The following is a 24,213-nucleotide window of genomic DNA, read 5'->3' on the forward strand; positions in this document are numbered from 1 at the left end:
AAATTAAATTAACCCAAATTCCTCTATCAGGTACAGCCACTTTGGGGGGCATACACCCTTTTAGTTATTTTCCTGTTTTATTTACAAAAAAGGATCATACTCTATGTATTTTATCATCTATTTTTTGCCCAGGTATTTCAGGCAGTTCTATAGGTATGTGAATGTTTGTGCTTCTATACATGCTGTGTGTATTTATTTAAGCAAAAAGAAATTATGCAGATACTTGTTTTAAATCTATACAGCTAAATATTGTTGAATATACTAGGGCCCAGTATACTGAAAATTTTATCACTAACTGAAACCACATTTGCATTTTTTTTAAAAAAACTGATGGGCATGAGAGGAACTTCTTTGTAGCTTCTACTTTAACAAACCTAAGAATGGGTAGCCTGCTCTTATTCTTTTTAAACGTAAGGGCAGTTCGCTTACTGGCACCTAGTCATAGCCTTCCCTCTTCAGCTTTATCACATCGTACATTGTTGAGGCTGGAAAAACCCCTAAGTTGCCCTGCAAAATCATGCATTGCTGATCATCACCAGCTATATACTTAGTCACTCAGTGCAGAGTGTCCTTTTGAAACACTCAAGCCTTCTATTTAATCAAGGTCTCATAGCCAGTGTTGCATCTGGGTGTTGAACAAGGCAGGTTTCTGGAGTTTATAGTCTAGAAGGGAAGCAGACGTTAAACTAGGAAGGAATTATAGGTGCCCTGAAAGTAATGAAGAAGTTCAGTGTCATAGAAATGTATGGTAGGTGTCTTGACCACACCTGGCACGTTTGAGAAGAGCTTCTTGGAGGAAAAGATGTTTAAATTGACACCTAAATAAGGAGCAAGATTTAGGTAGGAAAATGGGACAGGAAAAGTCAGGGAGAGTTTTCCAGGTGGAGGAACTGTCAGAGACAGAAACCATGATTCATTCAGATGCTTCTGTTCCTCTCAATTTTCTTTCGTAGTTACTTTTGAAACATTGGGATGATTTTTCCCATAATCACCCGTGTAAAATATAGGGTAAGCTTGGACTTAACAGTTCTGTGAGTCATAATCAACACAATATTTTACAGATGGGTTCTTTGAATGTTAATAACTTTGGATAAGCAACTACTGAACAAATGCATCACTTCAGTCTCTTAATCAAAAGGCCGTGCTGAGCCCCCAGCAGATTCGGTACTTATGGGAATGGCAGCGCTCAGGGTACTTGCTGCCAGTTGAATGGTTATGTTGTCCCTAGATTTTTCTCTCTGCTTCTTTAGTATGTCATATGGCCTCCTGTGAAGGCCAGGTGACTGACTGTCCAGGCCAGGCTTTAACAAACTACAGCTGAAAGGCCAAATCTGGCCGGAGACTGGTTTTTGTCAGTACAGTTTTATTGGCACACAGCTATGTCCATTCATTTTCATGTTACCTGTGGCTGCTTTCGGACTGTAATGGCAGAGCTGAATAGTTGTAAAAGATATCATATGCCCTGCAAAGCCTAAAATATTGACTATTTGGTGCTGACCACTGGTTTAGGCATGATCTGTAACCAAATGCCCCCACATCATTTCTCTGTTTTGGTTGGTGTTTCTTCCCATATTCTTCACGGCCAGTCTGCTGTTTGTTCTTTCTGTTGTTCGAATTTTTCTTCCTTCTCTCCTTTCTTACCAGTTATCCTGGGCTGTGCTAATAAATAAATGAGGCTGACACATCTCATTGCATTGTCACACTGCATCATGGTCAGTCTTTGTTTTCGGCTCTTCTCCACTTAAATTTTGATCACTACTCATTCTCAGAGGCCTTTCCAATGACTTCTTGCTTCATGGTGGCCTAGAAGAGAAAAAGCACAAACTTCGGCTCCAATAGAAAAAAAATTGTGTTTCACATTGAACCCTGCCACTTAGAAAGTGGGTTCACTTAGGCATGTCGCTGTAATTCTCTGAACCTCAGGTTCTTTTTCTGAACATGGGGATAATGCCACAGCTGCCTTGCCTGCATCAGGAGTGCTGCAAGGATCAAGGCATGGAAGTGCCTGTGTCTTCATTTGTCCTTTTCTGTGAAGTTGACAGTGCTGGATGACTGACTTCCTTTACTCATGTGCATTTGTGAAAAAGTTAATTTTGCTTTTAAATTTACTGTGGAAGAAATGTGGTCTGTTTTTTATTTCAAAATTTTTGCTTCGGAAACTAGTCTTATTAAGTGCAGTTTGAATAAGAAAGCATGAAGCTCAGATTATCTGCATTAAAATCTCTCTATAGCCAAAAAAAAATCAATATTACTGAATGAAAGCCCTTTTAAATGTATGTTTAAAATCAGACGCATTGTATTTCAAGATTAAAGGAAAGATCAAATGATAACTCTAGAAATTAGAGACATTTTTATTCCTGGATGACAGAGTTGTGAGTAGTATTTTTGTCACTGTACTTTCTATGGTAGAAATTGATGCAATTGATAAAAATACAGACTTGGCCAGGCTGAAGATAATATATACTGTTGAAATGTATTACCTGTTTTGTGAAAATAATGCGGCTACCAATGCTAAGGAATTTTCCACTGCCTTAAATTAGGGTACGACAGTAAAGAAGGTTACCTGTGTGGTTTTATTGGTCTGGAAAGGAGATGGTGGTTTGAGGTCCAACACAGATAAGAAAGTAGAGGAGTAGCCTTGTCTTTTAGATGCCACCTGACGGTGACTTCGAAGAGCAGGGTCACTAATGACCTGCTCTGCAGATACCTTGTTGAACTGTGTTATGTTCTTGTATCCCTTTGAGGGGGGTTTTTTCTTTTTTTTCATTTTCTCTTTTTTGTAAAAGAAATATTTGCCTTTTTCACAAAGATCTTTCCACCCATTGCTGCATTAAAACTTAGTGCCAGGGCTTGAGAGGATGGACAGTTGACTAACTGTCCTTCTTTCTCACCCAATTTTGGGACCAATGGATAGACCAATGAGAGGTAGACATGCAGGGGATTATTAGGAATAACCCTGATTCCAGGACTGTGGCTAAGTGGGTTTTCTGATATTTCATGCGAGTGAGACCAATTTCCCCTCACAGTGTGGGAGGGAGCAGCCTGGACTTCCCCAACCTGTGGGCAGGCCAGCTCTGAGAAGGGAGGTACTCTGGAGAGCCTGGGCCACGTTGTCCGGGCCCTTCCCCCAGACTCACCTTTCACATAATTCACTTCTTTCCCAAGGAGGAGGTTGGGAGGAGACGGGACTGTTGGGCTAGTGGAAAGTCCTCCGCATGGAAGCGTGAGGCAGGGGGAGTGGAGCTTTCCCTCTAACGCTTTATTGAATGTGTTGCATGAATAACCGTGCCTGCGTTCTCAGTAACTCTACCTCAGTTTCATCTTCTGTAAAACTAGGATAGTAATAGTAACATGCCTCATAGTGCTCTTGTCAAGCTTAAATGAATTAGTACCTGGGAAACATTTAGAAAAGAGCCTCACGTGTGGCAAACAGTTTGTCTATTTTTACCTTGAGTGATATCAGTATTTTTAATACTATGTCAAAGCATTCAGATGCATTTAAAATGGGAGGGTTAAATCGTGTCCTAGTGAAGGTAATACCTGTAGAGGTGTAAGTTCACGTTGAGGAGAGAAAACTGCTGGCTGTATGGGAGAAAATGAGCCCTATTTCTTTCTGGTTTGTTTTAAACATATATTTGTTCTTGGTGCTGAGAGGAAAAGATTATGAAGGAAAATGCTGAGTGCAAGACAACTTTCTTTTAGGCTACTGAGAGCCTTCCCTAATGAGAGTTCTGGAAGGATACGACCTGGGGACGTTAAACCCCTTTGTTTTGATAACTCCCACTGCTGCCTTAAAGGCAGTATTATTACAGAGAAAAACAAGTTGATTTTTATTTTAAATATGGAAATTTCTAGGAGAAAAGGGAGCTCCAGACTGCATTCTTAATAGCCTACTGCAGTGGTTATTTGTTTACATGTAGTTACTTCTACTGAAAATATTAGTAAACATTATTTATGTCCAAACAGGCTCCTTACATACAGCACCTACTACGCCAAAGCATTTGTGTAGCGAATATCTGTGTAATTAATATATCTGTGCAATGAGTCAGTGGATTTAGGAGTGGGGATTTATAAAGCAGTGGAATAAGCACGCTTGCACAAATGTTTATTCTATGCCTCTTTTGACTTTCTTCCCTACTTAACATTCATTAAAAAAAAAAAGCAGATCATTCATAAGAAAAGGCAGCCTATTTTAGGGGCATCTCAGTTTACTTAGAAAATCCTGTGCATTGCTTTTGAAAATGGATTGAACACTTAATATAAACGTTTATTCAGTGTTACTCTTTCCTCTTGCCACAGGGCTTAGTTTTTACAAGTTGAAGCTTTGTAGAGTCAGGGGAAGTTAATCCCAATTGTTTTCCTCACAGAATATTTGATACCACTGATTTCATTATGTCTGGAGTTGAAGCTAAAGTTTGGTAGACTTGAGCATAAAGAAGCCTGGGAAATAGGAGGCCCAGGCCGTGCTGCTGGGTGACCCTGCACAGGTCATTTCAAGTCTTTTGGTCTATGTGTTATCATCTGTCAACTATGAGGCCAGGACGAGATGACTAATGAGGATTCTCCAGCTTTCAAATGATGTGATTGTAGAATATCCCCACCAGTTTCTGCTTTTAGCAAGACATCCTAGTCAAGTAAAAGGTCTGTGGCTCAGTGAGTTGTAGCTGTATGCTCTGCTTGAGAATTGTTACTTGAATTAATTTGTAGAAACTGTTGGTACTTGCTCAGAAGATTTCAAAATATATGTGTTTGATTTTTAAAGACCCTATATTAGCAATTGGATGGAACTTTAGATGTTTGAATTTTTATTCTGTTCTCAAAACCACCAGTACAGAAAATCTCTAATGTGTCTCTCCAATTATGGGTTTTATAAAGTATTTAAGTCCATTATATCACATTTAAAACACACTTTTGTGAAAATTATTTTATGATAGGTAGGGTCATAGTATATCTCGTAAGACGGTCAAAGTCCTCTTGCTGTTTCTTTTCTTCTTGTTGTTATTTATTTATTTATTTATTTAATTGAAGTATAGTTGATTTACAATGTTGTGTTAGTTTCTGGTGTACAGTAAAGTGACTCAGTTTATATATACATATATATATATATGTATATATTATACACACATATATACATATTTTTTCAGATTCTTTTCCATTACAGTTTGTTACAAGATATTGAATATGACCCTGTGCTATACAGTAGGACCTTGTTGTTTATCTATTTTATATACAGTAGTGTGTATCTGCTGATCGCAAACTCTTATTTATTCCTCCCCTCACCCATTTCCCCTTTGGTAACCACAAGTCTGTTTTCTATGTCTGTGAGTCTGTTTCTGTTTTATAAATAAGTTCATTTGTATCATTTTTTAGATTCCACCTATAAGTGATATCATATGATATTTGTCTTTTTCTTACTTGACTTAGTATGATAATCTATAGGTCCATCCGTTTTGCTACAAGTGTCATTTAATTGTGTCAGTGTTTGGCATGTTAAATAGCCTTTGCAGGCCAGCCAGGGAACCTGACTGCCATTTAGAAGATTGTATTTTCCTTGGTCATTATAATCCACTTTGTCTTCCAAATGGTAAGAATAGGGTGACAGGATGTGTGTGGAAGAGAGGAAACTTGAGTGTCTGAGTCTATAGTTGAACAGGAGGATGCATGCCAATGTGAGGGCAGGATCACCCTCCTAGGCCCTGGCCCCTGGCCTTCTCCTTCCTTCCGCTCCTCTCTCAGAAGGACATGTGGTTGCATCAGGAACTTGTGCCTCACTTCCCTTCTGTATTGGTTATCTGTAGCTGCCTGACAACACCACTACCAACTTAGTTGCTTAATCAGTGCAGAAACTATCTCACAGTTTCTGTGGGTCAGGAGTCTGGTTGTGATTTGGCTAGGTACTTTATAAGGCTGCAATCAAGGTGTCAGGGCTGCTGTCTCATCTGAGGCTCGACCGGGGAAGGGTTTTCTTCTGAGCTCATGTGATTGTTGGCAGAATTCAGTTTCTTGTGGGCTCTCAGTTGCTTATTAACTGTCAGTTGGAGGCTGCCCTCCCCTGGCTCTCTCTGTAGGCAGCTCATCACTTGGCAGCTGGCTTCTTCAAAGCCAGCAAGGGAGAGAATCTCGTAGCAGAATGGACGATACAGTCTTATGTGATGTAACCACATGTCCTGTCATTTTGGTCTTATTCTGTTGGTTACAGGCAAATCACAGTTCCCACCCCCACTCAAGGGAAGGGGATTACACAGGCATGGATAATAAGAGACAGGGGTCGCAGGGGCCGTTTTGGAGCCTGCCACATTTGAGGCTGCCCAGGAATATGGCTTCTCTTTATCTCTTCTCTCCTCTCTGGGCATTCTCCTACTTAGCTAAGGGCACAATTCTCATCCTTCTGTCTCTTTCCTTCTGACCGACAGAGAATTCAACACCCTGGTGGCCTTTCTTCCTCTTTTCCGCTGTGGAAACGCAAGGAAAACGTAGCAGGAATCTCAGTCTTGGTAAGAAACTCTCATGCTTTTGGGGCTCTCCCCTGACAGCTGGTATTTTGTGTGTGTGATGTGTTCCCTAGCAGGTGTTTCTAAGTCATCATGAGGCATATATAAATGACCTAAGTGGCATCTTCTCAGCTTTTATGTCTTCTGTTCACTGTTGTATTTAAGCAAGTACTGAATCCCGACACTAGTTCACTTTCCCAGTGCCATCCTGTTAGAATTCTTGCTAGGACTGTGTTTTAGATTTTAATGTAGAATCATTAGTGGTTTGTGTCCTTTTACTCTTTGGCCCCATTAGCTGCTCTTTTGTGTCATTTCCCTTATTTCCCTCTTCTCTTCAGTCATCTTTAGGGGGTTTCTTGCCTTTCTCTGTCCTGCTCCTGGTCTGTGACTTGGTCAGTCTCCAATTATTGCTCTTCTTCATTGCTGAGGAGGCAGCATGGTGTCAGTTAAGAACAAGGACTCCTATGTGGGAAAAGAATCTAAAAAAGAGTGGGTATATATGTATGTATAACAGGTTCACTTTGCTGAACACCTGAAACTAAAACAACATTGTGAATCAACTATACCCCAATAAAATTTTTTTTAAAAAAAGAACAAGAACTGAAGCCAGGCTGCCTGGGTTTGAATCCCAGCTCTGCAATTTATTAGCTGAGGAATCTCAAGCAAGTGATTCAGTTTTGTTTCTGTGTGGCTGATATGAACAATTCTGATTTTCTCACTGGCCAATAAGCCTCTGTTTGCTGCTGCCGCTCTTACTTTGCTCCCAAGATATGTGCACTGATATAGGAGCAATTTGTGCTTTATTACTAAATGAAACTTTAGACCAAGATTTTTTCTGGTGAAGTGGGCCAGAACATTTCTGAATTCATGAGGATACCTCTTTTTTTTTTTTTTTTTTTTTTTTTGTTAATGTTGCCTTGGAACTTGCTTTACCTCCTAAGGATGAGGATAGTTTACTTCTTCCAATAACAACAACATTTAATGAGCACTTAGTGTTTGCCATGAGCTTTATTAAACTGTTTGCAGGCATTATGTCTTTAACCCATATAACAACATTAAGCTGTACTACTGTTAGTCTCATTCTATTGATGAAGAAACTGAAGCTCAGAGGAATTAAAGAACATGCTCAAGGTCTTTAAGGTAGATTGGGGAATGCAGTTTTGTGTGACTGCAAAGCACATGCTTTTAATGACCATAGGACACTATCTCCCATAGAGAAAGTCTAAACCCCTCTTCATGAACTAACTCCTTAGGAGAAAAGAGGCTAAGCATCCAAAACAATCATGTCTTACAAGAGCTTTTATCCACTTCTGCAGCCTTAGTGCAAGTGACATCCTCTAGCATCTCAGCTCTCAAATGATCTTGGTTTTGATGCGTGCCAGTCTCCTTCCACCTTGTGGGAGCTTGGCCTCGCCCTAGAAGATAAAGTGTGCGTTCAAAAAGGAGCGTATTCTTTTTTAGCCAGGTTCCTGCGTGACTGTTGTAGAATATTAACATTGTATGTGAGGTATGATTAAGAAATATTGAGTTTTTACCTGTCCCAGCCAGGATTTATACATCCAGATTATTCTCCTTAAGTGCATCAGCTAAGTTAATTGCTTGTATTCTGGTGATACTGCCATTGCACTGCATTCTCTTAAATGAACTTCATCTCAACCACCTTGTAACTCCTTCCCCAGCCCCAGGACTGAGCATAATGTCTTCTGCCACATGGGTAGTTCATTAGTCGGTTGTTGAAATCACTTCTAATTCTTTCAAATAACCCTGGTGGTGGCAAGTGACCATCTTTGAGGATGAATTTGATTCCTTGAACCTATTAAAATATTTTCCATCATAGCAAAGAACGTGTGTTTGTTCAAAAATCAGGAGCAACTAAACTGTAATGAGACATTTTCTTGTGGGCATTGTACACAGGTTTTGAAGGTACAAGAAGAGTACTCAGTTTACTCTGAGCAGTCAGCATCACTGGAATGAGTCCCAAAGTGATGAAGGGGTCAAGGAGAACTTTTTGTAGTTAGAAAGTTCTGTTTAAAAGTTGGTAGTGCTTCACCTTGTGGTCTTTGTTTTTCTTGAAAACATAGCTGACAAATCCATACTGTTGTTGATGAGGCTGTGATGTGAAGCTAGCCTTGGTGATAGGCTGCCTGCATTCGCAGTGTGGCTTTTATTTTCCACAGATGTCCGCTGAGTACTTGGCATTACAATGCACACCAGAAGAATTAACACTAGTGGAAAATTTTCATTCCCTCCTTCAAGAATTTATCATCAAAAAAAGAAACTCAGTACTGATATGAAGAATGCTAACAAATGCATAGCTATAACTTTCTGTTTGCATGTTAGTAAAGGCTACCAACTAAGATGGAGATTTTTATTTAACACTTCATTCAGATCAGCTTAGAAGACTTTCATGTTGTTGTCAAAATGTGATTTGAACCTCTTTCCAAAACGTTCACCTAGAGAAAGAGTCTGAATTTGATGGACTATCATACTTGCACTAGCAAACACAATAATTGTAATTATATTTTGGGGACATAGTCTGTGGTGGGCACTGTACATGCATTATCTCTAGTCTGCATAACTGCTCTCCAAGGGATGTATTATTGTCCTTATTTTACAGACCTGGAAACTGAGGTTTAGAGGATTAACTTACTTGGCAGAGACCACACTGCTATTAAATAGCAGAGGTAGAGTTCAAGACTATGTATTTTAAACTTATATCAAACTCTCTGCATTTTCCATGCTTTTAAAAGCCTTCCATACCAAGTAACCTGGAGCATAAAGCTACAGCCAACCAATGACCATGTTCCTCGGTGTTGGGTACAATCTACAATACAAATCTTTGACTCTTCATTCCTTCCCTGCTATTTTTATTGGTGTTGACAAGTTCTTTCTTTGTTACCAGGAAGCTCTCTGTATTGATGGGGTGTTTTTCCATTCTCTCCCTTCTTTATGCCCCTCTTACACACACACACACACACACACATCCTAATGGTCTGGAAAACTTGGGGTTTCTACCTGTTCTATAACTGAGGTGACACCGTCTCTCATGGTACCTCAGTGTACGGAGCCATTTTACAATTAATATTAATCTCTTCTCTCTGAATGCCTTTAACACTGAGGCTTCAGGTGAGGAAAGTTAACAGGTTCCTATTTTATAAGTGTTGTCTACTTGGAGCCATATGTTCTTCACATAAAATGAGCAATTGTTGCATTTTACTTGCTAGAAGTAAGATGTTTTCATTTGGGCTGTTCTGTGAAGGGAAAGAAATTGGAACTTCCTACCCCTTGGTTGGGGACCCTAAGATGTTATGAAATTGAAAAACAGAAGTAAAACATCATTCTGAATGACTTCCTTTTGGAAAGGGGGGGCACTTTGCTGAGCATAATCCATTATTCCATGAATTACATGAATCTCTGCTATTTGAATTGCATATATATGGACGAAGTAGCAAGTCTGATCATTGAACTCTGGGTGTCCCTGGTGCTGGGGTGATACGCTTGTTAGATCGAAGCTTGACTTTGGCAGATCATGTCTTTCATTTTATTTAATCCTCACAACCACACAGTATAGTAGGGGCCATTTGATCCTCTTTCAGAAATAAAGAAATTGAGGCTGGGTAAATGTGAATGGATTTTCCCAAGGTCACGTGGCTAGGAAGTGGTAGGATATTGAGCCAAGGTTTTATCTGGGCATTGTCCTTTGATAGATGGTGGTGGTTTGGGTTGCTTTATCTTTATCTTTTCTATCCTATAATCTTTATTTTTACTTTATTTATTTATTTATTTTAATTTTCGATTTTATTTTATTTATTTTTTTATACAGCAGGTTCTTATTAGTCATCCATTTTATACACATCAGTGTATACATGTCAATCCCAATCGCCCAATTCATCACACCCCGCCCCCCCACCGCTTTCCCCCCTTGGTGTCCATACGTTTGTTCTCTACATCTGTGTCTCTATTTCTGCTCTGCAAACCGGTTCATCTGTACCATTTTTCTAGGTTCCACATATATGCGTTTATATACGATATTTGTTTTTCTCCTTCTGACTTACTTCACTCTGTATGACAGTCTCTAGATCCATCCATGTCTCTACAAATGACCCAATTTCATTCCTTTTTATGGCTGGGTAATATTCCATTGTATATATGTACCACATCTTCTTTATCCATTCGTCTGTCGATGGGCATTTAGGTTGCTTCCATGACCTGCCTATTGTAAATAGTGCTGCAATGAACATTGGGGTGCATGTGTCTTTTTGAATTACGGTTTTCTCTGGGTGTTTGCCCAGTAGTGGGATTGCTGGATCATATGGTAATTCTATTTTTAGTTTTCTAAGGAACCTCCATAGTGACTGTATCAATTTACATTCCCACGAACAGTGCAAGAGGGTTCCCTTTTCTCCACACCCTCTCCAGCATTTGTTGTTTGTAGATTTTGTGATGATGCCCATTCTAACTGGTGTGAGGTGATACCTCATTGTAGTTTTGATTTGCATTTCTCTAATAATTAGTGATGTTGAGCAGCTTTTCATGTGCTTCTTGGCCATCTGTATGTCTTCTTTGGAGAAATGTCTATTTAGGTCTTCTGCCCATTTTTGGACTGGGTTGTTTGTTTTTTTAATATTGAGCTGCATGAGCTGTTTATATATTTTGGAGATTAATCCTTTGTCCGTGGATTCGTTTGCAAATATTTTCTCCCATTCTGAGGGTTGTCTTTTCGTCTTGTTTATGGTTTCCTTTGCTGTGCAAAAGCTTTGAAGTTTCATTAGGTTCCATTTGTTTATTTTTGTTTTTATTTCCATTACTCTAGGAGGTGGATCAAAAAAGATGTTGCTGTGATTTATGTGAAAGAGTGTTCTTCCTATGTTTTCCTCTAAGAGTTTTATAGCGTCCGGTCTTACATTTAGGTCTCTAATCCATTTTGAGTTTATTTTTGTGTATGGTGTTAGGGAGTGTTCTAATTTCATTCTTTTACATGTAGCTGTCCAGTTTTCCCAGCACCACTTATTGAAGAGACTGTCTTTTCTCCACTGTATATCCTTGCCTCCTTTGTCATAGATTAGTTGACCATAGGTTCATGGGTTTATCTCTGGGCTTTCTATCTTGTTCCATTGATCTATGTTTCTGCTTTTGTGCCAGTACCATATTGTCTTGATTACTGTAGCTTTGTAGTATAGTGTGAACTCAGGGAGTCTGATTCTTCCAGCTTCTTTTTTCTCCCTCAAGACTGCTTTGGCTATTTGGGGTCTTTCGTGTCTCCAAACAGATTTTAAGATTTTTTGTTCTAGTTCTGTAAAAATTGCCATTGGTAATTTTTTTTTTTTTATTGATTGATTGATTGATTGATTGCTGTGTTGGGTCTTCGTTTCTGTGTGAGGGCTTTCTCTAGTTGCGGCAAGTGGGGGCCACTCTTCATCATGGTGCGTGGGCCTCTCACTATCGCGGCCTCTCTTGTTGCGGAGCACAGGCTCCAGACACGCAGGCTCAGGAATTGTGGCTCACGGGCCCAGCTGCTCCGCGGCATGTGGGATCTTCCCAGACCAGGGCTCGAACCCGTGTCCCCTGCATTGGCAGGTGGATTCTCAACCACTGCACCACCAGGGAAGCCCACCATTGGTAATTTGATGGGGATTGCATTGAATCTGTAGATTGCTTTGGGTAGTCAAGACATTTTCACAATATTGTCTTCCAATACAAGAACATGGTATATCTCTCCATCTGTTGGTATCATCTTTAATTTCTTTCATCATTGTCTTATAGTTTTCCGCATACAGGTCTTTTGTCTCCCTCGGTAGGTTTATTCCTAGGTATTTTATTCTTTTTGTTGCAGTGGTAAATGGGAGTGTTTCCTTAATTTCTCTTTCAGATTTTTCATCATTAGTGTATAGGAATGCAAGAGATTTCTGTGCATTAATTTTGTATCCTGCAACTTTACTAAATTCATTGATTAGCTCTAGTAGTTTTCTGGTGGCATCTTTAGGATTCTCTACGTATAGTATCATGTCATCTGCAAACAGTGACAGTTTTACTTCTTCTTTTCCAATTTGTATTCCTTTTATTTCTTTTTCTTCTCTGATTGCCATGGCTAGGACTTCCAAAACTATGTTGAATAATAGTGGTGAGAGTGGACATCCTTGTCTTGTTCCTGATTTTAGAGGAAATGCTTTCAATTTTTCACCATTGAGAATGACGTTTGCTGTGGGTTTGTCATATATGGCCTTTATTATGTTGAGGTAGGTTCCCTCTATGTCCACTTTCTGTAGAGTTTTTATCATAAATGGGTGTTGAATTTTGTCAAAAGCTTTTTGTGCATCTATTGAGATGATCATATGGTTTTTCTTCTTCAATTTGTTAATATGGTGTATCACATTGATTGATTTATGTATATTGAAGAATCCTTGCATCCCTGGGATAAATCCCACTTGATCATGGTGTATGATCCTTTTAATGTGTTGTTGGATTCTGCTTGCTAGTATTTTGTTGAGGATTTTTGCATCTATATTCATCATCATGAATATTGGTGATATGATATTGGTCTGTAATTTTCTTTTTTTGTAGTGTCTTTGTTTGGTTTTGGTATCAGGGTGATGGTGGCCTCATAGAATGAGTTTGGGAGTGTTCCTTCCTCAGCAATTTTTTGGAAGAGTTTGAGAAGGATGGGTGTTAGCTCTTCTCTAAATGTTTGATAGAATTCACTTGTGAAGCCATCTGGTCCTGGACTTTTGTTTGTTGGAAGATTTTTCATCACAGTTTCAATTTCATTACTTGTGTTTGGTCTGTTCATTTTTTCTATTTCTTCCTGGTTCAGTCTTGGAAGGTTATACCTTTCTAAGAATTTTTCCATTTCTTCCAGGTTGTCCATTTTTTTGGCATAGAGTTGCTTGTAGTAGTCTCTTAGGATGCTTTGTATTTCTGTGGTGTCTGTTGTAACTTCTCCTTTTTCATTTCTAATTTTATTGATTTGAGTCCTCTCCCTCTTTTTCTTGATGAGTCTGGCTAATGGTTTATCAATGTTGTTTATCTTCTTAAAGAACCAGCTTTTAGTTTTATTGATCTTTGCTATTTTCTTTGTTTCTATTTCATTTATTTCTGCTCTGATCTTTATGATTTCTTTCCTTCTGCTACCTTTGGGTTTTCTTTGTTCTTCTTTCTCTAGTTCCTTTAGGTGTAAGGTTAGATTGTTTATTTGAGATTTTTCTTGTTTCTTGAGGTAGACTTGTATAGCTATAAACTTCCCTCTTAGAACTGCTTTTGCTTCATCCCATAAGTTTTGGATCGTCGTGTTTTCATTGTCATTTGTCTCTAGGTATTTTTTGATTTCCTCTTTGATTTCTTCAGTGATCTCTTGGTTATTTAGGAACGTATTGTTTAGCCTCCATGTGTTTGTGTTTTTTAAATTTTTTTCCCTGTAATTCATTTCTAATCTCAAAGCATTGTGGTCAGAAAAGATGCTTGATATGATTTCAATTTTCTTAAATTTACTGAGGCTTGATTTGTGACCCAAGATGTGATCCATGCTGGAGAATGTTCCGTGCGCACTTGAGAAGAAAGTGTAATCTGCTGTTTTTGGATGCAATGTCCTATAAATATCAAATCTATCTGGTCTATTGTGTCATTTAAAGCTTGTGTTTGCTTATTTATTTTCATTTTGGATGATCTGTCCATTGGTATAAGTGAGGTGTCAAAGTCCCCCACTATTATTGTGTTACTGTCGATTTCCTCTTTTATAGCTGTTAGCAGTTGCCTTATGTATTGAGGTGCTCCTATGTTGGGTGCATATATATTTATAATTGTTATATCTTCTTCTTGGATTGATCCCTTGATCATTATATAGTGTCCTTCCTTGTCTCTTGTATCTTTCTTTATTTTAAAGTCTATTTTATCTGATATGAGTATTGCTACTCCAGCTTTCTTTTGATTTCCATTTGCATGGAATATCTTTTTCCATCCCCTCACTTTCAGTCTGAATGTGTCCCTAGGTCTGAAGTGGGTCTCTTGTAGACAGCGTATAGATGGGTCTTGTTTTTGTATCCATTCAGCAAGCCTGTGTCTTTTGGTTGGAGCATTTAATCCATTCACGTTTAAGGTAATTATCGATATGTATGTTCCTATGACCATTTTCTTAAGTGTTTTGGGTTTGTTTTTGTAGTTCCTTTTCTTCTCTTGTGTTTCCCACTTAGAGAAGTTCCTTTAGCATTTGTTGTAGAGCTGGTTTGGTGGTGCTGAATTCTCTTAGCTTTTGCTTGTCTGTAAAGCTTTTGATTTCTCCATCGAATCTGAATGAGATCCTTGGCAGGTAGAGTCATCTTGGTTGTAGGTTCTTCCCTTTCATCACTTTAAGTATATCATGCTATTCCCTTCTGGCTTGTAGAGTTTCTGCTGAGAAATCAGCTGTTAACCTTATGGGAGTTCCCTTGTATGTTATTAGTCATTTTTCCCTTGCTGCTTTCAATAATTTTACTTTGTCTTTAATTTTTGCCAATTTGATTACTATGTGTCTCGGCGTGTTTCTCCTTGGGTTTATCCTGTATGGGACTCTCTGTGCTTCCTGGACTTGGGTGGCTATTTCCTTTCCCATGTTAGGGAAGTTTCCGACTATAATCTCTTCAAATATTTTCTCGGGTTCTTTCTCTCTCTCTTCTCCTTCTGGGACCCCTATAATGCGAATTTTGTTGCGTTTAATGTTGTCCCAGAGGTCTCTTACGCTGTCTTCATTTCTTTTCATTCTTTTTTCTTTAGTCTGTTACGCAGCAGTGAACTCCACCATTCTTTCTTCCAGGTCACTTATTCGTTCTTCTGCCTCAGTTATTCTGCTATTGATTCCTTCTAGTGTAGTTTTCATTTCAGTTACTGTATTGTTCATCTCTGTTTGTTTGTTCTTTAATTCTTCTAGGTCTTTGTTAAACATATCTTACATCTTCTCAATCTTTGTCTCCATTCTTTTGCCGAGGTCCTGGATCATCTTCACTATCATTATTCTGAATTCTTTCTCTGGAAGGTTTCCTATCTCCACTTCATTTAATTGTTTTTCTGGGGTTTTATCTTGTTCCTTCATCTGGTACATAGCCCTCTGCCTTTTCATCTTGTCTATCTTTTTGTGAATGTGGTTTTTGTTCCACAGGCTGCAGGATTGTAGTTCTTCTTTCTTCTCCTGTCTGCCCTCTGGTGGATGAGGCTATCTGAGAGGCTTGTGCAAGTTCCCTGATGGGAGGGACTGGTGGTGGGTAGAGCTGACTGTTGCTCTGGTGGGCAGAGCTCAGTAAAACTTAATCTGCTTGACTGCTGATGCGTGGGGCTGGGTTCCCTCCCTGTTGGTTGTTTGGCCTCAGGGAACCCAACACTGGAGCCTACCTGGGCTCTTTGGTGGGGCTAATGGCGGACTCTGGGAGGGGTCACGCCAAGGAGTACTTCCCAGAACTTCTGCTGCCAGTGTCCTTTCCCCATGGTGAGCCACAGCCACCCCCCTCCTCTTCAGGAGACCCTCCAACACTAACAGGTAGGTCTGGTTCAGTCTCCCCTGGGGTCACTGCTCCTTCCCCTGGGTCCCGATGCACACACCACTTTGTGTGTGCCCTCCAAGAATGGAGTCTCTTTTCCCCCAGTCCTGTCGAAGTCCTGCAATCAAATTCCACTAGCCTTCAAAGTCTGATTCTCTAGGAATTCCTCCTCCTGTTGCCGGACCCCCAGGTTGGGAAGCCTGACGTGGGGCTCAGAACCTTCACTCCAGTGGGTGGACTTCTGTGGTATAAGTGTTCTCCAGTCTGTGAGTCACCCACCCAGCAGTTATGGGATTTGATTTTACTGTGATTGCGCCCCTCCTACCATCTCATTGTGGCTTCTCCTTTGTCTTTGGATGTGGGGTATCTTTTTTGATGAGTTCCAGTGTCCTCCTGTCGATGATTGTCCAGCAGCTAGTTGTGATTCTGGTGTTCTTGCAAGAGGGAGTGAGAGCACATCCTTCTACTCCACCATCTTGGTTCCTAATCCTATAATCTTTAAACAATTTGAGAAATAGAGCAATTCAAGTGGGAATCAACATAGATAGTAGCTTAACTACTGATAAAAACAGGATTGGAGAACTGAGAATTGTCAGTTACCTCCTTCTCTAAAGCATGAATTGGACCTTAGTAACCCTGATCTAGTCATCCTAGTCTGGTAACAGCTGGAGAGAAGCTGGCAGAGAGAGCTGGCTGGCCCTCCCAGAAGCAGGCAGCCCTTGTCCTGCTTACTGTGTGGAAGTTAGCTTGGCCCCAGGTGTTGGAGAGAACAAGAGGGTGGCCCTTGCTGCCCAGCTCTGTGTGCGGCCTCAGCACTAAGCCAGTGCTTACTCTAGCCTTCCCAGGTGATAAGTCACTTGCTTTTGAGAAGGGAGGAGGGCCTGGGGAGGAGAGGTAGAGAGAGAAAGTGGCTTACTCTAATACTGCTTCCTCCCAAGAAAGACTAAAAATTTCTTCCTGAAAACATACGGGAGGGTATTTTAAGAGTGTCCACCCCAAACCCCAACAGTAGAAATACTGCTCTTTAAAGTTTTTTCTCTTGAGGTGATCTTTTGTGTTGTTCTCTCCGGCCTTTTTGATTTTGGAGAGAAAAGGAGAGACAACTATATTTTTCTCTGTGTTTTGGGTATAAAGAAAGGAAAAGACTAATGTAGTAGAAACCAGGAAATGGTCTTTATGAGACATATAATTGGATTCTTTCTTCTTATGGCAGGTGATGGAAATGTACAGGAACAATGGGAGAAGCCGGTAACTTATAGGAAGCCAAGATGACAAGAATTTTAAAAAATAATCAGTGAGTAAAATTTTGTTAGCCCTTTAGAATTCCGTTGACTACAGGGTGAATTTTCTGCAAGAAACCATGGTAAAATAACAGCACAATTAAATACCTCAAAAGTTTAAAAGAGAAAATTTTGAAAAGTAAATATCCAAACACTTCAGAAAGTTGGTGCCAACATTTGAGAAATTTTACTTTTGCATTATTCTTTCTTGGTAGAATGTGTCATCTTAAGTTGGGTATGTCAGTTTGGTGGATAGAGCATACGTATTTAAAGAATTGAAAGAGGATTCCTTTTATATTAACCTTGGAGTAGCCCTTCTCAAATGCAGATCATTCTTCGTTCCATTGGTTCTGTGGGCCCCATTTCTTACCCACTTTTTGTGGGTACATTTTGGAGATAAATATGAATAAACTTGGTGAATATGAATAAAATTCAGCTCTTTGTCTATTCCTCTTCGTTACACCATTGTTTTTTACATATCAAAGGCCATTAGTGTTTGTTAATTATCTGACAGTTATACGTGGTTGGTTTTGGTTTCATTATGGTAATGATAATGTTAGTAAGTGGGGTAGTTACTGGAAAGATCATACATTTTTGAGTCAGACATTCATAGACGTGGCTCTTGCTTTTGTGCTTTTAGTAGTTAGTCAGCCTCTCAACCTCAGTTGACTCATCTGTATATTGGATTTGATAATACCTCTCATGAAACGAAACACCATGGGGATAGTACTTTGTGCTGTGACTGGTACATTACAGGGCCACAATAAAAGTAGTTCCTTTCTGTCCTTATATGTGTATCATGATTTATAGTTTGCAAGCCTTTATCTTGACTTAGAAGACTGGCCAGCTGAACTTCCTGAGCTACTGTCAGGCAGTGGTGGGTTAACATTGCAGGTAGTGATATGCAGGTAAATGTTTAGAGCCAGCCCTGATGGGGGTAGGGGGTTGTAGTGTTTGCTGATTTCCATGGTGTGAACACTCCTACCATAGCTCATTTCACACTACCAGCAAAAGTCACCACCAGCAGAGTTGGGAAGTGATGTGCAGGGGCACACTGTTATATGATTTCCTACCAACCGGGTTCAGTAGTTGCAAAGAACATCAAGAGCATTGATAATAGTAAAACAGGAAGTGACATGTTTTGAGTATTTATGATCTTTGTTCTTAGTATAGTTTAATTGTATGTTTCTGTAATTTAACCTTTAATGATGGTGTGTTTAACAACTGCCTTGCCAAAAATCCTGAGAATATGCAATTTCTTCTAAGGGACTGGTATGAGCTGGCCCCAGCACACCACTGATTGTAAGTTTCCTATTGTGAAGACATTTCCAAGCCACAAATCTTCAATTATCTTTCTCAGCCCTGGTGGTAAGAGTTTGGTTTGGTTGATAAAAGCAAACCTGGTCTGGTTTTTAATCCATGCTAAGTAACTCAAGTTATCATGCCCCATAGCTTCTGGAATGAAGATAAATGTCAGGATCAATTAAGAATTTAGACCTATTTTCTTAAGAGTGTGACTGGCATTCTCACGTTGTTAACTCAGCTTTGTAACTGGCCCCTGGCACCCCTCACTTCTTCTGGCTTTTGAGTGCCAGTGCTTGGAGATAAGTCAGACTGTTCACTCCCTTTTGAACTTCCTTCTTTCCCTTCTCTGTACTCCCGTGACTCTGCATTTCCTCCCTAACTAACCATGGCATGTAGCTTTGCTTTTGATTCAGAAATTAAGGAAAAGGAATTGTCTCCAGAGAGAGCGAAACAAAACCAAACAAAAAACCTGGGCAGTTTAAAGTTCATACTGGCTGGATTAAAATCTTAGGGAATAAAATGGAAGGAAGAAAGGAAACTGGAGCAGATATCTCAGTGTTTCTTCTGGAAGCAGTTTCTTCAGTTTTCTCAGTTGCCCTTTAGAAGGGAACAATTGAAGCCTGAAATTGCTAAGTAACAGCTAAGATCGTGGTGGTTGTTTTTATTTTAAATCTCACCCACCTAGTTCTCAAAACACATTCTTTATTGAACCTTCAAAAAATGCCTTGGATATTTCAAAACATTCATTTGTGTCAATTCCCTGAATCAGACTTACATAATCTTAAAACATTTATTTCCCTTATTTCTTCCTAAAACAATAGTTATTTATATTTCCTACTGAGTCAGGATTGGACCTGGACTATTGCAAAAGTAGTTCTTGTCCGTTTGAAGAGGAAGCTCATGGATAAAAATCTGAGAGACTTGCCTCTGGATTAAGAAATATTAACCCACGTCTTAAACAAGTTGAATAAGGGTGTCTTTGGTAACTTTGAAAGCAAACATGGGAGTAATGATTAATAGAGAAATTTTGCCACAGATAAAATATCCTAATTGATCATTTCTCTCTCCAGAATGGACCCTATGCAATTTCTGAACATCCCCACTATACATGTTGTTTTGATTAGAGCACTACTAGGTGTACAGTCTTCAAATGTGTAAATTTTATAGCCTTTCTTTATGTTCAAATCAACACACTCAGTAGTTTCTGGGTACTTGGGCCATGGGTTATTAGGGTAGATTCCAGTAAATGTAAAACAGGCTTATTCCACTTCAGGAGCTGATAATCAAGCCTGAACAAAGAAAACTGCCGTTTCAAAACAAATGTGGTAAATGTTATAGTAGATATATTAGACACTCAGGAAACAGACAGGAGAGAGGAATTACCTGTGTGATAAGCATGGGCTAGACCGGGGGGGGGGGGGGGGGCGGGGAGGGTTTCAGGAGCAGATGACATTTGAATTGGGTATTAATGATTAATGCCTTTTAATTAAAATACCCTTTTTTAGATTATAAAAGTTAACGATGCTAATTGGAAAGAGCTTTAAAGTGTGAAATTTACTAAGATTAGAAAACTCATTATCACTACCCAGAGATACCATTATTAGCATTTTTTTTTGTATTCTGCCATACTCTTCCTGTGTCTAGATTAGATACATATTTTTCCTCCCTAAAATGGATCATTATTAATATTGTTTTGAAACCTGATTCAACTGATAATATACTGAGGCCATGCCACCTCAATAGGTATAATCTACATCATTTTTGTTATTGTTTTATAGCATTCCATGTATATGTGGTCTGTAATGGATTTAACCATTTCCTTATTAGTGGGCATTTAGGTTGTTTTCAACTTTTCATTCTTGTAAAGCACACTATGATGAACATCTTTGTGTATGCACTGTGGTGCACTTACCTAATTATTCAATATTTGGGCAGGATCTTTGAACAGAGTTGGGGCAGTGCCTAGGGAATACTCTAGGTAGAACAAAGAGTTTGAGCCAAGAGGCAGAGGTGGGAAAGGAAGATTCCATTCTGGGGAAAGGCTGGAACTGTAGTTTGGTAGAATGCAAAGAGCGAAGGCAAGTAGTGCTAATTAGGGCTGGAGCCTTTGATGCTAAGTCCTTTATTCATTCTCAGTTGGGAGCCATGCGTGGAATCTATATCATACTTGAAATGAAGACTGGGTGTCTTCAGTTTTCCTTAATTTCTCTTGTTTGGGAAGAAATAAAAATTATTAATAGTGCTGCCTTCTGAAACTTCTTGAGAGTCTTAAGAAACTGATCAGTCAGGGAGTAAACAAGTAAGGGAAGTCATGGGGAAAGTGTGTGTGTACCGATAAAACTCAACTAGGGGAGATTATGGTTTTGACAGGGGAAGGAAACATCATTAATAAATGCATTTTCTTCTTAAGGAATTTAAACAAACTATTTGTGATTAAATTTAACTTGGGAAAGACGTGGGTTAAGACATAGATATCATAATTTAATAATAATACTACCTTATATTTATTGAGTACTTTTATGTGCTTATGTGTTTTAAATACGTTGTTTTACTTAATCTCTCAACAACCTTCTTAGGATGTGTCAAGGATTATCTCCATTTTGCGGGTGAAACAGAGGGCTCAAAGGCTGCTTTGGTGAGAGGTCACCAGACTTGGGGTTCCAGTTCAGGCGCTGCTGGGGCCTTGGGCAAGTCCTGGGATCACACCGGGTTGGTTGTAAGAATACAGTGAGACAATATCTGAAATATTATGAAAACACCCTAAAGTACCACAGAAATGGAAAGACTGCTTTTTTATAATAGGACATCTTCTTCTATCACTACTGAAGGGAAGAAAGCACTTCTCTAGCCATTTTCCATTTCCTTTGCGGTAGATTATATTATTGTCAAAACATTTGCTATTCCTCCCTACCCGCCCTCCATCCTGTGAGAGGATATTCTTTCCCACCCCACTGAGGGTTGAGCCCCGTGGCTGGCTTGCCATAGGACTTGCAAATAATAAGAAATGTAAATAACTGTGATGTGCCATTTCCAGGCAGAAATGGAATAGACATTGCCTGAGTCTGCCATCTTTCTTTTCTCTTTGCCATGAGATCAGCCTGTCCCAGTTAGGGGTGCTCCTTCTGCCTTGGTCTCAGAGTGAAGAGGACATGGAGCCCAGCCTTGGCTCACCTGCAAAGAACCAAACAGGACCAGAAATAAACCTTTCTCTGTTGTTGGCCTCCAAAATGCTGGTGTTGTTACTGCAGCATATTTTAACCTGAACTGATACGCTCCTTTTTCACCCATTAGGTACCACCTTCTCTCCCTTTCAGGACACACACACACCTTGTACAGAGAACTTCCTTTTTAAGTTGAGAAACAGTGTTCCCCGTCATCTGTTGTACTACACTCTTCCTCCTGCATTGAAGAGGTCAGCCTTCATCAGAGGTTATCACTTCAAATAAGGCATTTAAATAAGGTATTTAGGGTTGACCAACTTGACCCTTAATTTTTTTTCTTCAAACATCTGTAGAACATGTCCCATGTCAAGGTCTGGATGTCTGGAGGTTTAAAAAATCCAAGCCCTGGACCCAGCCTTCAGGAATCTTAGAGTACAATGCAATTGGATGCTGTGTATCCCAGCAGCTATAAAACAAGGCAGACAGTGTCGGGTGCTGAAGGAGAGTGTCACTTTGATAATTGGCGAACTGTGTTCACGTAGGTGTCCCCACTTTGTTGTATGCCATCCTTAAGATGTTCTTTAAATGTCATTGCTTTCTTAGTTAAGCTTATCTTCCCTTTTCCATCTCCTCCTTATCATGTATTTACTGTACCGTTTAATTTGCATTGCGTGTTAGACTTCCTTATTCTCAATATGTATTTTTTAGTCACACAACTTATACTGACTCTCTCACTAGCTTAGTGTATGTCCTTTCTTTAGACATATATTGTAAACTCTTTAATTTCTTTATCTTAATGTTTCCCCATAATATAAGCTGTTTAACACCCTGTTACAACAAAATTAGACTCTTAGCAAATTATTGACTATTTTCTTTGACTTTCCCCCCCTCAAGTTGTTTGTCCTTTTCTCCATGATGTGTGAAGTTCGTCGTTATTAGTCTGTGCGCTCCTTTTCTTTTTCTTCTTATGGTGTCTGACGTGTTTAAGGCTCTGCATGGGAGAACCAGTTTGTCTTGGCTTAGTAATACCTCACCTCAATTTGGAACAATTTCCAGTTGACCTGTCATATTTCAGGTCATGTGCCTAGTAATCTGTCTAATGACTAATCCTGGCTTTGGACCATGGAGTAAAACCCAAAGCTCCTACAAGTCTGTCTGACTAGCTGTTTCTAGATTAAGACAATGTACGGTTTACCTGTGCCCTTCCTTTATGATTGAATTCAGCTGTTCTGTGTCTCATTACTCATGACCACCTCTCCAGTTTAATTTCAGAAGGCACTGAGTTAATTTATTATTAAAGCCCCATCTTGGACCAAGGGCTTTCAAACTTTTTGTCCAACATGCACAGAAAGAAGCAATTTTCAGCCTCCATCAGATAGGACAGAACGCTCAGGGAGCTGCCATGGTTTATCGCTAATGGTCTGCCTTTAGGTTGGGTGGTGTGTTCATGATTGTTGATGTTAATGTTATTTTTCCTGACAAATCAAATATTGGGTTGGCCAAAAAGTTCGTTCGGGTTTTATTACCAGAAAATCTCGAACGAATTTTTTGGCCAGCCCAGTATAATCTCTTGTATGTAGTAAATACTGCATAACCAAAAACATTTTTTAATGTTTTAATGGCACATCACATTTTAAAAAATGTGAAATACAGTTAAAGCTGTGAAATGCATCCATTGCATTTATTTTGGCAGAACTGAGTCAGCTTAGCTAGTTATTTTTGCAATTTTAACTTTCTTCTAAAACACCTAAGTGCCCTCTAAGATAATGCTCTCTTTTTTCAACAGGGCAAAATCAATTTTTTATGAAGATACTATTTATAGACCCTTAATTTGCAGACGATCTTCATGTCAGTACAAGCATCTGTATAATTTAAGATTTACCCAGAGAAATGTTTTCTTTTGTTTTGCCACAGAGAAATACCTTCTCTTGGGAAGATATACAAAGTTAATGTCTGGCTATTGACTGTGAGTGACTGCCCACTAGTTCCTTCTCTTCTCTGCAGGGAAATCTAGATGCTTACACAGAGTCTGAAACGTTGGCTCAGCTCTTAGTCACCTGAACTGAAAGCCTGCTCTTGTCTGGCTGCTACGGGTATCAGACAGAATAGTCCCAGCTTTGGGGTCAAACATTCATAGCTCTGAAGCAGGCTCTGACTCGTCTTCATGATTGACCTTAGGCTTCAAAATCTTCTCGAATTCCCAGTTTCGTCGTGTGTTCAGTGCAGTTGTTAATACCTGCCTTGCTGTATTGTGTACAGATTAAATGTAAAGTGATATGTGCACAATGGAAGCCACTATCATTACTAGATACTCAGTAAATGAATTAAATTGAGCATGTTTTTCTTGCTGTAGGTGGAATTTCAAATACATTTTCCTATAGGAACAATGTTATGAATGGGGTTTGAGTATAGTGTTAGAAATATTATTAACATTATACTTCAGATAAATCATGAGTTCAATAGGCCTTTAAAGTCT

General features: G+C 39.4%; 1 protein-coding gene across 18 annotated transcripts in view; it reads left to right on the top strand.

Moving 5' to 3' along the window:
- SGMS1 (sphingomyelin synthase 1) overlaps positions 1–24,213 on the top strand; it is a 296,929-nt gene that overhangs the window by 169,559 nt on the left and 103,157 nt on the right. For 5 of the 18 annotated variants that reach the window (XM_061176426.1, XM_061175631.1, XM_061175789.1 and 2 more), the window contains one exon: positions 17,205–17,285. The exons of 12 other annotated variants lie outside the window; for them this stretch is intronic. In XM_061176426.1, the coding sequence (XP_061032409.1) occupies positions 17,260–17,285 (26 nt within the window). In that variant the 5' untranslated portion in view covers positions 17,205–17,259. Of the gene's footprint in view, positions 1–6,413; positions 6,495–17,204; positions 17,286–24,213 lie in introns of all 18 variants that reach the window. One more of the 18 variants, XM_061176499.1, reaches the window with a different exon arrangement.

This window comes from Eubalaena glacialis, chromosome 1, assembly GCF_028564815.1.
Source record: "Eubalaena glacialis isolate mEubGla1 chromosome 1, mEubGla1.1.hap2.+ XY, whole genome shotgun sequence".
In the NCBI taxonomy this organism is placed as follows: Eukaryota; Metazoa; Chordata; class Mammalia; order Artiodactyla; family Balaenidae; genus Eubalaena; species Eubalaena glacialis.